This window comes from Nerophis ophidion, linkage group LG09 (assembly GCF_033978795.1).
Source record: "Nerophis ophidion isolate RoL-2023_Sa linkage group LG09, RoL_Noph_v1.0, whole genome shotgun sequence".
Taxonomy (NCBI): domain Eukaryota; kingdom Metazoa; phylum Chordata; class Actinopteri; order Syngnathiformes; family Syngnathidae; genus Nerophis; species Nerophis ophidion.
This window is the reverse complement of record NC_084619.1, coordinates 29,096,036-29,111,568: the sequence shown is the minus strand read 5'-3', so window position 1 is coordinate 29,111,568 and position 15,533 is coordinate 29,096,036. Positions and strand designations below refer to the sequence as shown.

Genomic DNA, 15,533 nt, shown 5'->3' with positions numbered 1-15,533 from the left:
CGCTTATTTAATAAAATGAAAATACATTTAAAACTGCATGAATAAACATACATTAAGGAAGATTCAATCATCAATTTTTAATCACTCCTGAATTGTAATCAAATCACGAGGTGCTCAAAAATGTACACCTCGAGCACACACAATTTTTTTTTACACACGCTAATACGGACATAGATATTTTTTTGCACACAAACAAATCCTAATACGGACAGACAACTTAAAGCACAAATAATCTGATTACAAACAGATTGGAATACACATTTGCAAATAATTTCACGACTATAATACTTCCATATACAGTATGAAGTAGTGGAGATTGTTCCGTTTGATAAATGGTAACTCGTTAGCTTTGAGGACATACCATCATTGATTATGTGAGCTTTAATACCTTCAGTATGACTATGTTTTACATTTTGGAAGCCACCTTTTAGAGCAGGTGTGCCCACACTTTTTCTGCAGGCGAGCTACTTTTCAATTGACCAACTCGAGGGGATATACCTCATTTATATATATCATTTATATTTATTTATTTATGAAAGAGACATTTTTGTAAACAAGTTAAATGTGTTTAATGATAATACAAACATGTGTAACACATATAGATGTTTTTCTTTCACAAAGACAAGAATATAAGTTGGTGTATTACCTGATTCTGATGACTTGCATTGATTGGAATCAGACAGTAATGATGATAACGACCACATTTTCAAATGGAGGAGAAAAAAAGTTGTCCTTTCTGTACAATACCACATGAAAGTGGTTGGTTTTTGGCATTTAATTCATCCACCTTCCATACACTTTACAAGAAAAACATTGGCGGCAAATTCCGTAGCTTGCTTGATTGACATTCACGGCACCCGAGGGTCTTGTGAGATGATGCTGGCTGCTGCCAGTTCATTATTATGAAAAAATGACGGAGAGGAAGGCGAGAAACACTTTTTATTTCAACAGACTTTCGCGCCGTCCCTTCCGTCAAAACTCTAAAGGCCGACTGCACATTTCCTATCTTCACAATAAAAGCCCTGCTTCATGCTGCCTGCGCTAACAAAATAAGAGTCTCAGAAAGCTGGCGTGCACAAGTGATGTGCACGCCAGCTTTCTGAGGGATCGCTTGTGCACGCCAGTTTTCCGAGACTCTGTATTTAGTTAGCGCAGGCAGAATGAAGCAGGGCTTTTATTGTGAAGATAGGAAATGTGCAGTCGGCCTTTAGAGTTTTGACGGAAGGTACGGCGCGAGAGTCTGTTGAAATAAAAAGTGTTTCTCGCCTTCCTCTCGGTCATATTTTCATAATAATGATCTTGCAGCAGCCAGCGTCATCTCACAAGACCCTCCGGTACCGTGAATGTCATTTAAGTGACGTCTTGGTGAAGACTGATGATCACTCATTTTTAGGTCTATTTTTTTTAAAAGCCTGGCTGGAGATCGACTGACACACCCCCCGCGGTCGACTGGTAGCTCGCGATCGACGTAATGGGCACCCCTGTTTTAGAGGATCAAGCAAGGCGACTCAGACCCACTTTGAGCAACCCTGAAGTAGAGGGTGCAGTCAGAGCTATCATGTTTGGTTTGGTTAAAACAAAATTTGTTGCATTCTCTGCTAGCACAGTTTGTTTTGTCAAGTATGAATGTGATTGTGAGAGCATGATCATTCAAACCCTGGTGTGCCCCCTAACAAGTGAACTATGATGTGATACAGTACAAACCAATATTAAAAACAATAAAATCTTAGCCATTAAAACATATAAAATACTAAGCCTAAAACACTGTCAGTGAAGTAACACAAAATATTCAAAATAGTGGGTTTTCTCACAGTGTGTATTTATTTTAGTTTTAAAAAAATTTGGTCTGTGTGTGTAAGTTCCCTGCTTTTTTAACACATTGAAGAAATTGCGATAATAATGATAACTGTGATCAATTTAGTCACAATAACCGTGATATGAAATTCTCATATTGTTACATCCCTAAATGGTAATGCGTTCCAGAATTGTTATCCATTGGAAATAATTTAAATCCAAATACGTTCTCTTTGCCAGAATGATACTTTTTGTTGATGTAGACTTCCTCTATATCATGGCGAGATCGATCACTTGAAAGCCAACATTTGCAATTATTTCGTTTTGGAATTCCACAGTAGTTCTCAGTCTTTTTGTCAAATTACTGACACTCAAAACTTTATTTGGTCCCATGGTTTGTCGTTTAGCAGTCACACTTAATCGATTTCGATTAGAAAAAAAGCATTGATTATTATTTTCTTCCTTTGACTTGTTTAAAGGTGCCATATGTATGTAGTAATGTGGCCAGAAAATTATCCTTGCCCACTGTCCATGACTGAGGTTGTCACATACGCAGCCAAATCTGGATCCTACTCCAAGGAATTTCAAATGGCAATCGACAGGTCTTACGCTGTAGGTTTCTCGTGTTTATGCATCTTGCAAGATGGTTTACTAAGTAATTATGCCACATTTTACTAATGTCGATTAGCCAAATATCTTTGTAAAGTCACGCTGCAATATTTTAATCGGGACAGATTGTCGGTTTTACTCTGCTAAAATGTCTAGTTTGACCAAATGGACCACCATTAAAATAATTATCTAGAATAATATACAAACCCCGTTTTCATATGAGTTGGGAAATTGTGTTAGATGTAAATATAAACGGAATACAAGGATTTGCAAATCCTTTTCAACCCATATTCAATTGGATGCACTACAAAGACAAGATATTTGATGTTCAAACTCATAAACTTTATTTTTTTTTGCAAATAATCATTCATTTACAATTTCATGGCTGCAACACGTGCCAAAGTAGTTGGGAAAGAGCATGTTCACCACTGTGTTGGATCACCTTTTCTTTTAACAACACCCAATAAATGTTTGGGAACTGAGGAAACTATTTGAAGCTTTGAAAGTGGAATTCTTTCCCATTATTGTTTTATGTAGAACTTCAGTTTTTCAACAGTCCGGGGTCTCCGCTGTCGTAATTTACGATTCATAATGCGCCACACATTTTCGATGGGAGACAGGTCTGGACTGCAGACGGACCAGGAAAGTACCCACACTCTTTTTTTAGAAAGTTACACTGTTGTAACACGTGCTGAATGTGGCTTGGCATTGTCTTGCTGAAATAAGCAGGGTCGTCCATGAAAAAGACGGCGCATAGATGGCAGCATGTGTTGTTCCAAAACCTGTATGTACCTTTCAGCATTAATGGTGCCTTCGCAGATCTGTAAGTTACCCATGCGTTGGGCACTAATGCACCCCCATACCATCACAGATGCTGGCTTTTGAACTTTGCGTCAATAACAGTCTGGATGGTTCGCTTCCCCTTTGGTCCGGATGACACGATATTGAATATTTCCCAAAACAATTTGAAATGTGGACTCGTCAGACCACAGAACACTTTTCCACTTTGCATCAGTCCATCTTAGACGATCTCGGGCCCAGAGAAGCCGGCGGCGTTTCTGGATGTTGTTGATAAATGGCTTTCGCTTCGCATAGTAGAGCTTTAACTTGCACTTACAGATGTAGCGACGAACTGTATTTAGTGACAGTGGTTTTCTGAAGTGTTCCTAAGCCCATGTGGTGATATCCTTTAGAGATTGATGTCGGTTTTTGATACAGTGCCGTCTGAGTGATCGAAAGTCACGGTCATTCAATGTTGGTTATCGGCCATGCCGCTTACGTGGTGTGATTTCTCCGGATTCTCTGAACCTTGTGATGATATTATGGACCGTAGATGTTGAAATCCCTAAATTTCTTGCAATTGCACTTTGAGAAACGTTGTTCTTAAACTGTTTGAATATTTGCTCACGCAGTTGTGGACAAAGGGGTGTACCTCGCCCTATCCTTTCTTGTGAAACACTGAGCATTTTTTGGGAAGCTGGCACCCACCTATTCCCAATTAGCCTGCACACCTGTGGGATGTTCCAAACAAGCGTTTGACGAGTATTCCTTAACTCTATCAGTATTTATTGCCACCTTTCCCAACTTCTTTGTCGCCTGCTGCTGGCATCAAATTCTAAAGTTAGGGATTATTTGCAAAAAAAAAACAAATGTTTATCAGTTTGAACATCTTTGTAGCATATTCAATTGAATATGGGGTGAAAATGATTTCCAAATCTAACACAATTTCCCAACTCATATGGAATCGGGGTTTGTATATTATAAATGGCATAGGCCTACTTTGATGGCAAGCCAAGGCCAACAGTAAAATTACCGCCACATTTCGTTCAGCATAACTCCATGTTGCATCCAACCTTACGCACTCCATTCTCTCCCATTTACACACATCAAAAGAGCATCATAGACAAATACAAATTGACGGACTTGACATTGAAAGGGTAGAAGAAACTATATTTTTGGATGTAATAATAGATGATACAATTAACTGGAAATCTCATGTAAAAATATGCAACATAAAGTGGCAAGAAATATTGCAATAATGAACAAAGCAAAATATATTTTGGATCAAAAGTCACTCAATATTCTCTACTGTTCGCTAGTGTTACCATGTTACAAAAAAGATCAGTTAGACTGACACATATTGTTGTATATAGAGAACATAAACACACTGTATTTATTAAATCAAAAATATTGAAATTCAACGATTCGGTAAAATTGCAAACAGCTAAAATTATGTACAAAGCAAACTATAACCTGCTACTCAAGAATGTACAACAATTCTTCTCAACTAAAGAGGAGAAATATAACCTTAGAGGAAAAATTAACTTAAAACATGTGTATGTGCGTACAACATTTAAGACCTTTAGCATATCAGTATGAGGAATTAAACTATGGAGTGGACTAAGTAAAGAAGGTAAACATGTTGTTCAAATTAATAGTGCTTACAACTGGATATTCTTCATCGTAGTATGTTAATCATGACTGACTTAACCATGTATTGCAATAACTGTAGTATTAATCATTCAATGATGTAATTGTGTTACAATAAGAAGACAGTAAATGAACATATGTATTTGTAAACGCTCTAAAGTGGTAAAGGAGTAGGATTAAATAAGCTTATCTTCTTCCTAGGGCTGGGCGATAGCTGGTAGCTACACTTGTGCCCCACACTTTACAAATTAAAGGCCTACTAAAATTATATTTTCTTATTTAAACTGGAATAGCAGGTCCATTCTATGTGTCATACTTGATCATTTCGCGATATTGCCATATTTTTGCTGAAAGGATTTAGTAGAGAACATCTACGATAAAGTTCGCAACTTTTGGTCGCTAATAAAAAAGCCCTGCCTTTAACGGAAGTATGTGCGCGTGACGTCACGAGTTGCAGGGCTCCCCACATATTCACATTGTTTATAATGGGAGCCACCAGCAGTAAGAGCAAATCGGACCGATAAAGCGACAATTTCCCCATTAATTTGAGCGAGGATGAAAGATCCGTGAAAAAGCATATTGACAGTGAAGGACTAGAGAAAATAAATAAATAAAAATACATTTTAAAAAAAGCGACAGCTCTGGGCGGCGGCAGTGTGAGCGTTTCAGATGTATAATTAGACACATTTACTCGGATAATTCTGGAAGATCCCTTATCTGCATATTGTTTTAATAGTGTTTTAGAGAGATTGTAAAGATTGTAAAGACACCTCGAGGTCAGGTGGCTGCGGTGAACACGCAGTGTCTCAGAGAGAAGCCGAGGAGCCAAGCTCACAGCTGCCTTTTTTGACAGCTGCTGCAGGACGACGAATAATCCAATGATGTCTCCGGTAAGATATATATCACAATTTTCCCATCCAAAAACATGCTGGTTGACGTAGAGAAAACATGTTCGCTTGACCGCTCTGCTTCACAACAAAGAAAGAAACACCGGCTGTGTCTCGGTGCTAAAGACAGCTGCAATCCACCGCTTTCCACCAACAGCATTGTTCTTTATAGTCTCCATTATTAAATGAACAAATTGAAAAAGATTCAGCAACACAGATGTCCTAAAGACGGTGTAATTACGTGATGAACAGAGACGAATTTTAGCCGTGTTTGGTGCTGCGCTAATATTTCCGTGACGTCACGCGCACGCGTCATCATTCCGCGACGTTTTCAACAAGAAACTCGCGGGAAATTTAAAATTGCACTTTAGTAAACTAAAAAGGCCGTATTGGCATGTGTTGCAATGTTAATATTTCATCATTGATTTATAAACTATCAGACTGCGTGGTCGGTAGTATTGGGTTTCAGTAGGCTGTTAAAGTTGTCTATTCGACATCTTCCCGCTTGAAGCCAACCACCCGCCAGACGATAGACCCCTGCTGTTTTTCTTGGGAATTAATTTTTCCTTCATTCGCACCTTCTTTTTCGTGCATTACCACTCGCATGCCTTCGCTAGCATCACAGCTAACGTTACCCAGTCTGCTACCTCTCTGCTCCGTGAGGGCGTATGCGTATGTGACGTATGACATGACAGTATGTGACGTGTGTAAGTTAGTGCGCTTGCTGTCTGTGAGAAGGAGACACAGGAAGGAGTGGGAAAAGCCTGTAGTGTAATGCCCTCAGCTAAAAGCAACTGCGTGAGAATGTATACTTGAATATCACAATATCGTCATTTTATATATCGTAGAGAGACAAACCCGCGATACATCGCGTAAATCGATATATCGATATATCGCCCAGCCCTACTTCTTCCTACTCCTTTTCGGATATGATGTAAATAGAAATGATATTAACATATGTGTGATGTATTATACTGTGTGTTCATGTTCAAAATAAACTAAACTCAATCAATCAATCAATCAATATCTCTCAGTGCACAGTGCGATTCTATGAGCCAACCAACGTTACGCATAAATCATATAGCCTCCTACCATGTCAATACACAAAGTAGAAAATCATTACATATGATGCATTATATTGTGCCAAGCAAATACCACCCATTATGTGCCTGATGCACATACAGTACCAGAAACTGCAATTAGCCGTGCTAATGTTGGAACCCACCTTCCTCAGCATATCTGCATATCGAGAACGAAATAGGCACTGACACTACCCATATCCACCAAAGTTTTATTTGTCGAAAATATACGTTTCCCTGTCAGTTGGATGACACATCGACATACAGGCAAACAGGCATATATTTTTCCCGTTAGCCTATATGTCAATGTGTCATTGAGTTGGAAAGCACGCTAAGCATTCGTTGCACTAACTTACTAACTTTGTTAGACAATATAATAAACTGTATTGGCCAATAGAGTTTAAATACAAAATGTCCATTTCCATTTACTACAAGTAATAAGTAATAAGTAAAACACAGTTTCTGGTTTTACTTATCACTCAGCTTCTAAATCTTATAACTGATCCTCTGTATGTTCAGGCTAAAAAACATAAGGTTGTGGATCTCAATTTGCCGGAAAAATCTTGCCCCTGGCTCACATGAAGTCTGCCATCATTATTAGTAATTGTTGTTGAAGGAAATAGCGAATGTGATGATGCGGCACCGTATGCTTAAAATGACCAAAATATGTAAATATTAAATGTGTTACTGCATTACATACATACTTACAGTGTGTATATACAAACTCCGTTTCCATATGAGTTGGGAAATTGTGTTAGATGTAAATATAAACGGAATACAATGATTTGCAAATCATTTTCAACGTATATTCAGTTGAATATGCTACAAAGACAACATATTTGATGTTCAAACTGATAAACATTTGTTTTTGCAAATAATCATTAACTTTAGAATTTGATGCCAGCAACACGTGACAAAGAAGTTGGAAAGGTGGCAATAAATACTGATTAAGTTGAGGAATGCTCATCAAACACTTATGGAACATCCCACAGGTGTGCAGGCTAATTGTGAACAGGTGGGTGCCATGATTGGGTATAAAATAAGCTTCCATGAAATGCTAAGTAATTCACAAACAAGGATGGGGTGAGGGTCACCACTTTGTAAGCAAATTGTCGAACAGTTTTAGAACAACATTTCTCAATGAGCTATTGCAAAGAAATTAGGGATTTTACCACATACGGTCCATAAAATTATCAAAAAGTTCAGAGAATCTGGAGAAATCACTGCACATAAGCGATGATATTACAGACTTTTGATCCCTCAGGCGGTACTGCATCAAAAACTGACATCAGTGTGTAAAGGATATCACCACATGGGCTCAGGAACACTTCATAAAACCACTGTCAGTAACTACAGTTGGTCGCTACATCTGTATGTGCAAGTTAAAATTCTACTATGGAAAGCCAAACCCGTTTATCAACAATATTCTGTAACGCCGCCGGCTTGGCTGGGCCCGAGCTCATCTAAGATGGACTGATGCAAAGTGGAAAGGTGTTCTGTGGTCCGACGAATTCACATTTCAAATTATATTTGGAAACAGAAGACGTGGTGTCCTCCATAACAAAGAGGAAAATAACCATTCGGATTGTTATAGGCGCAAAGTTCAAAAGCCAGCGTCTGGGTAGGGTATGGGGGTGCATTAGTGCCCAAGGTATGGGTAACTTACACATCTGTGAAGGCACCATTAATGCTGAAAGGTCTATACAGGTTTTGGAGCAACATATGTTGTCATCCAAGCAACGTTATCATGGCACCCCTGCTTATTTCAGCAAGACAAGTGTTACAGCAGCATGGCTTCGTAAAAAAAGAGTGCGGGTACTTTCCTGGACCGGCTGCAGTCCAGACGTGTCTCCCATCGAAAATGTGCGGCACATTATGAAGCGTAAAATACGACAGCAGAGACCCCGGACTGTTGAACGACTGAAGCTCTACATAAAACAAGAATGGGAAAGAATTCCACTTTCAAAGCTTCAACAATTAGTTTCCTCAGTTCCCAAACGTTTATTGATTGTTGTTAAAAGAGAAAGTGATGTAACACAGTGGTGAACATGCCCTTTCCCAACTACTTTGGCACATGTTGCAGCCATGAAATTTTAAGTTAATTATTATTTGCAAAAAAATAAAATAAAGTTTATGAGTTTGAACATCAAATATCTTGTCTTTGTAGTGCATTCAATCAAACATGGGTTGAAAAGGATTTGTAAATGATTGTATTCCGTTTATATTTACATCCAACACAATTTCCCAACTCATATGGAAACGGGGTTTGTACAACTTGATGGAAGTTATTAGATGTATTTTTTGAGCGCTTTATAGTGCGGAATAGAGTAAATCCCGTTACCTCTATTTTTAGCTGACTTTTGCTAATGACAAAAATGTTTGTGCTTGTCTCACATAAGGCTTGGGAATGATAGACAAAAAGTGCAGTTCCTCTTTATGGCTTCTGGGCCTGTGTCAAGTAACCCAGGAAGTATTTGGTGAAGGTTCTGCCGAGTGCTTCAGGTATTGCTTTAACATCAAGTGAAGTACTTGACTCAAAAGGATGCTGCGACGTCTCAAAGTCCTGCTGTAATATCTAATTTGCAAGTGATTGTGACATGTTGGAGATTAATGAAACCATTATTGTTTTTTGTTGATATTATTTCTCTGTTAAAATAAAGGTGTCCTAAAAATGTGAACTGTTCAAGTAATTTTAAGAGGGTAACTGACATATGATCAAATAATTATTTCTCCTGCCGGTAGGTCTGGAAGCATTCTTAAACACAAGTCAGATGCTGCTGTGAAATGAGCCTTAGTAGACTAGAGGACCGATAGGCAACACGTTGAACACTGACCTCCTGAACTACCTGCAGAGTTGTTTTAATCACCATTTTGTTGCAAAGAGATTCAAATTTAGAACCTGGCTTGGTGGCTTAAATGACTCATGCTTCTATGATTGGCCTTCATGACTATAACGAAAGCAAATGGAGCCTTAGGCTTAGTGCCCAAGAATGGGGGCCTGGAAAGCTATCAGACAGCCGTATCGTTCTTAAAACAGATCATATAAGCCTAATAATCATTTGGAAAAGTGCAAAATCAGTGATCAATTGTACTTGTACAACACAATCATACAAAACAATAATTGAATCTTCCCATTACACAGTTGTTCCATGTTCGTAGATACAGTATTCTGGCGAAAATAAAGAATTGCAGCCCTGCAGTGGAACAAAATGAAGTAATCCACAGGCAAGTTGTTACAAGCCAAGTATCTTTACTCAGACAAAAACATTGTCAAGCGTTTCAACCTATATGGCACAAACCAGCTGTTTCAGCAGAACTTGAATATCCACATAGTAGCAGATGCTTAAAGGGCCCCATTTTATGACACATCTATGACCACTAAACCGTCTTGAAATAATTTTCTTGCACAATTAACTTTCTAAATAAAATCACTGTTTTCTGAAAAATAATAGAAATGTTGCTTTTGTCATTCAAAATGATGTTGAATTTTGATCCAGGTATGCAATTACTATGACAAGCTAAGAGACCAATTATATTATTAAACTATATGAATATCCACATATTTTACGTAATAAACTACAAGGCAATCAAAGAAGTACCATGCAGTTCTACACCTGCCTCCTAAAATTGTTAAGTAGCCTCTTCTGCACTTAAAAAGTTATTCACTATATAAATAACAATGTTTCATTAACTATATTTTGGTGTTTTATGAAGCTTCTGCACTTTTGTTGGTGCTGTTGTGGTTACAAATTATGTAGATCGTCATCAAATGTCTAATTAAACTGCGTAGTTCAAACATTCTAAAATAAAATGTCAATTGTGTTAATAAGTGACCGGAATGAACCTGCTGTAAGGACTTTAATATTTAACTCAGTTATTCTTTCAGTTATAGATCAATGTCCAAATATCAAAATACTGATAAAGACTTTGACACATTTTATGTATTTGAGATAAGACTAATAAATCATCTACATGTGCATGGAGAGGAAATAGGCATTGCTGTGAACTGTGTGCAAACATTGTTTTATTCTGCGAACAGAGTAAAAAGAACAATACACACCTAAATCTAGGGTTGGGTATCGTTTGAATTCGAACGATTCTGATTCCTGACAATTCTCGATTCCGATTCTTTCTTAAAAAAAAAAAAAAAAAAAAAAAAAAAAAAGGCAGGGTCAAAAATAAGTTTAGGATATTTTAAATGAGCTAGCTAACCTACAGTCTTTCTGAATGAAATAGTCTGACATTCTCCATCAATTTTAATTATATTAACTTTTTATAAACTTTACTATAAATTCCTCACAGGGCTGTTTTCAACTAGAATATAAATATCAAATCTATGAACTTTAATATAAATATTATTAATTATGAATACATTTTCACAGGGGTACACTTTCATCAACAGAGCTTTATTTTGGAAAACCTCATGAAAACACATTTACACATAAGTGTATGATGCTGCAGGAAACCTCATGAAAACACATTTACACACACAAGTGTATGATGCTGCAGGTACTTAAACATGTTACCGTGCTCCCACTGATGGGCTAACCTGGTGCAGAAAAGCAAATAAACAATAAGAAACAACTTGCAAAACCCAGTCCAGATTAGCAGCAGGTACAGTATAAAATCAGAGACAGTTCTTGTTTACGAAAATGACCATATCCGCTTTCTCAGGCAGGATGCGTGAGCGTTTTGGAGAGATAGTGTCTCCTGTCGAAGACGGGACACGCATTTATTTGTACTCCATGAACTCGGAGGTGCTTCATCATGTTTGACGTGCACCCTCCTAATCACGAAACAGTCCTGTTGCACATGTTACATTTCGCCGATATTTCTTTTTTTTTAGTAAAATAAAGCCACACTTTCGACCGTCAACGCCCGCTATCCATGTTTGACTGACTCGCTCGGCTACATAGGCTCGGCTATGCTAACACTTCCGGCGGTGGGCGCTTCTTTGTTGGTGTTCAGCGGCTTCTTCTTCTGGGTCGGCGGACTTATTATTTTTTTCCGGTCGGCGGACTGGGTATCGAAACTAGGAATCGAAATTTAAACTTTTGAATGATTCCGGGAGAATCGGAAAGTTAGTCCCGGTTCCAATTGATACTCGATACCCAATCCTACCTAAATCTGGTCTTTCAATCTCAATTTAAACCAGGTAAATGTCTATATACATCTAAATATGGTCTTTCAATCTCAATTCAAACAAGGTAAATGTCTATATACATATAAATCTGGTCTTTCAATCTCAATTTAAACCAGGTAAACTTACCTCTCGGGCAATGCTGCTCAATGCCTCATCCTCTGCAGAGAACCTGTCTTTTAGTGGGGCACGCTTCCTACCAGTGCCTTGTGTGCCCATGTTGCCCGACCAACTGCAGCTCCTCCAGCAAGGTGCAGAGCTTTGATGTTAAATAGGACTGTAGGTTAAAAACCTAGAGAGAAAGGAGGACAATTCTTAATTAAAAATGTATTCAACCAAGAGGACTGCGAGCAAACGCAAGATAACTGCACTCCTTATTAATATAGCCCAGACCAGCTTTCCTTATCTCCAACTTGCATTCCTGCAAAAATGCATCACTCTTGTATGCAACAACATGGGCTTAGGATAACCGTTGTGGATGACATGAAGCAGCTGGAAATGTGACATGTAACCATTGCAAGCTTACAATTTGAACCAACCAATGAAACAGCGGCAACAACGGCAAACTCGTTTGACTGTTTTGACTACAACATGATTGACATGTATTAGAAAGTTGTCAGATCATATTTACGTAAGGAAGAGCACAAAAGTAAGAAAGACGTCTAAATAAAGACAAGGTTCCTTTTGCGTCAGACCCTGGGATAGCCTTTGATGGTTTGAAGCAGTTGAAAACAGGCTATACTTGTTTCAGCAGTCACAAACACGATAGTCACAAGCCATGCCATCGTTGTTATACTGGCGATTTCAAATAGCTATACGTCGGTTTTACACTACCATCAAAGAGAAAGCATACAGCCTTTTTAAAACACATCTGTTAGAAATGGTTTATGTTGAGAGAAGCTGTGTAAATGCTCTGCTAAAGTAGGACACCGCGCTAATGCTAATGGAAAAGGTTACGCTAGCCAGCTGGTGAGCTAGCAATACTTGCTAACTAGCGTTTGTGTTCCAATTACTGTGACAAACAAAATGTTTACGTATCGGACGTTCAACCAACTTCTACTTAAATGTGAGTGTTTTATAACCACCTAATACAAACTGTAGTAATACAAGGGATTGTTTTGATTTGGCCGGGGTTAGCTCGGCTAGCAGACTTCCAAGAGACAAGACAGGGCAACAGTTCTGCCACTTGGGAAGTTAAGTTACCTCTTCAATGCCTTGAATTATCCCGCGACACAGCCAATGTTTTCCTCTTTCCCTTTTCAATATTAAGGGTCAGCCATTAGTCCGGTCTTCGGAATTTGGAAGTGTTTTTTTTGGTCCACAGTGACAGCTGTCATCAGTCCGCCTTTCCGCCGCTGCCCTCCTTTACCCAGCCCCACTCGCTGGTTAGCCCCCAAAGTTCCCGGATGTTGAGAAACGAGGGCGTGATGGCGCTAGCAGACGTAGCATAGAAAAAAAAACATACCGAATTGTGTGTTTTAAAGACGTAGCGAGGGCCAGTTCCTACACGAATTTTCAAACATTAACAAGCTATTCCAGCAACATCAACCCAGGAGGTCATGTATTTTTTATTTTTGCGATAATCTTTGTTATTAAAGATTTGTTGTTGCTCGGTTTTGAACGTAACGACATTTAAATGGTTGAAGTTCATCACGTGTTCTTCTATGCATATTTTTTTATTTCACTATATTTCAATTGTTTTCCTTTAAAAAATAAAAATAATATAAAAAAAACTTTGCGAGCTCCTTGACTAAATTGTACAGTCTATTTACAACCACCAGGGGGCAGCCGAGGATCATTTCTGTTCTGTAGGTGTGGGCTTCAGCAGGGGTCGCCAAACTTTTTTGCACCACGGACCAGTTTATTGTAGACATTTTTTTCAGGGACCGGCTTTGAACTTGTGCCAGATAAATACAGCAAAAATAAGTGCATGAAATATACAACTCAGTATACCGCTGAATTAGTGGGAGCCCTAGGTTTGTTTCTTCGCAATGAACTGCAGATGGAAATCAGCCTTTGGCTACAATCTGTCTGGGGCGACATGGTGTAGTGAGTAGAGCGGCCGTGCCAGAAACCTGAGGGTTGCAGGTTCGCTCCCCGCCTATTGACATCCGAATCGCTGCCGTTGTGTCCTTGGGCAGGACACTTCACCCTTCCCCCCGGTGCCGCTCACACTGGTGAATGAATGATAGAGGGCGGTTGGAGGGGCCGCAGGCGCAAACTGGCAGCCACGCTTCCGTCAGTCTACCCCAGGGCAGCTGTGGCTACAGACGTAGCTTACCACCACCAGGTGTGAATGACTGATGGGTTCCCACTCCTCTGTGAGCGCTTTGAGTATCTAATAATAGAAAAGTGCGATATAAATCTAATCCATTATTATTATTACATCTATATTTTATATGTTTATTAATGCTACAATCGGGCGGAAGGCGGCGTACACCCTGGACAAGTCGCCACCTCATCGCAGGGCCAACACAGATAGACAGACAACATTCACACTCACATTCACACACTAGGGCCAATTTAGTGTTGCCCAATCAACCTATCCCCGGGTGCATGTCTTTGGAAGTGGGAGGAAGCCGGAGTACCCGGATGGAACCCAAGCAGGATGGACATGCAAACTCCACACAGAAAGATCCCGGGATTTAACCCAGGACTACTCAGGACCTTCATATTGTGAGGCAGACGCACTTATCCCTCTGCCACTGTGGACGTTCATTAATGTCTGTGACGAGATGGCGACTTGTCTAGGGTGTACAACGCCTTCCGCCTGAATGAAGGTGAGCGAGGCTCCAGCACCCCAAGCGACACCAAAAGGGACAAGCGGTAGGAAATGGATGGATGGATGTTCATTAATGTGCATTATATCGTGTCACAAAGCTATAACAAATATAACAAATGGCAACTTATTATAAGGAGTTTTATTGTACATCTATAAACAAGCTTATTGGTGTGTCTAATATGACAGGAGAAAGTTAAGTCGGAGAAAATGCAGTCGTTCATAAATTATTGGGGACCAATGGACTACAGCATATATACCCGTACTGTGCATTTTGGTGTCATCTAAAAACATGTCAATACAAGGATAGTACTGCCGACACTTTGAATTTACTTGAAAGATCCTCAAATTGTTTTGTGTTGTTGTGGTTAATTTGTTTATTACGATTATGATCTTAAAAACTCAGGACAAAGATTTCAGGCACAATAAATGTAGTTATTTGTGGAAATGTAACAAATTAAAAATATATTGATACCCCAATATAAAATAATGTAGCAAATAAACAGAACAATTCTAACATTCCATTACTTGTATTTTATTAAATACAATTGTTCAAGCAAAATAAAGTCAATAGTGTAACACCCATTCATCCATCAATTTTCTATACCGCTTGTCTGTCTTGTGATTGCAGGGGTGGCTGGAGCCTATCCCATCTGCATTTGGGTGGATGGCGGTGTACACCCTGCACAAGTGGCCACCTCATCGCAGGGCCAACACAGATAGACAGACAGCATTCACACTCACACACTAGGGCCAATTTAGTGTTGCCAACCAAGTGCATGCCTTTGGAGGGAACCCATGCAGTCACCGGGAGA

General features: G+C 39.1%; 1 protein-coding gene across 12 annotated transcripts in view; it reads right to left on the bottom strand.

Moving 5' to 3' along the window:
* Window positions 1–13,347, bottom strand: part of lrrfip2 (leucine rich repeat (in FLII) interacting protein 2) — a 44,894-nt gene extending 31,547 nt beyond the window's left edge. For 2 of the 12 annotated variants that reach the window (XM_061910741.1, XM_061910740.1), the window contains exons 1-2: window positions 13,143–13,345; window positions 12,069–12,231 (exon numbers count right to left, since the gene is read on the bottom strand). In XM_061910741.1, coding sequence (XP_061766725.1) covers window positions 12,069–12,158 — 90 coding nt within the window. In that variant the 5' untranslated portion in view covers window positions 12,159–12,231; window positions 13,143–13,345. Of the gene's footprint in view, window positions 1–12,068; window positions 12,232–13,142 lie in introns of all 12 variants that reach the window. The other 10 variants (XM_061910739.1, XM_061910743.1, XM_061910742.1 and 7 more) reach the window with 8 other exon arrangements.
* Between the last annotated feature and the right edge of the window lie 2,186 nt (window positions 13,348–15,533).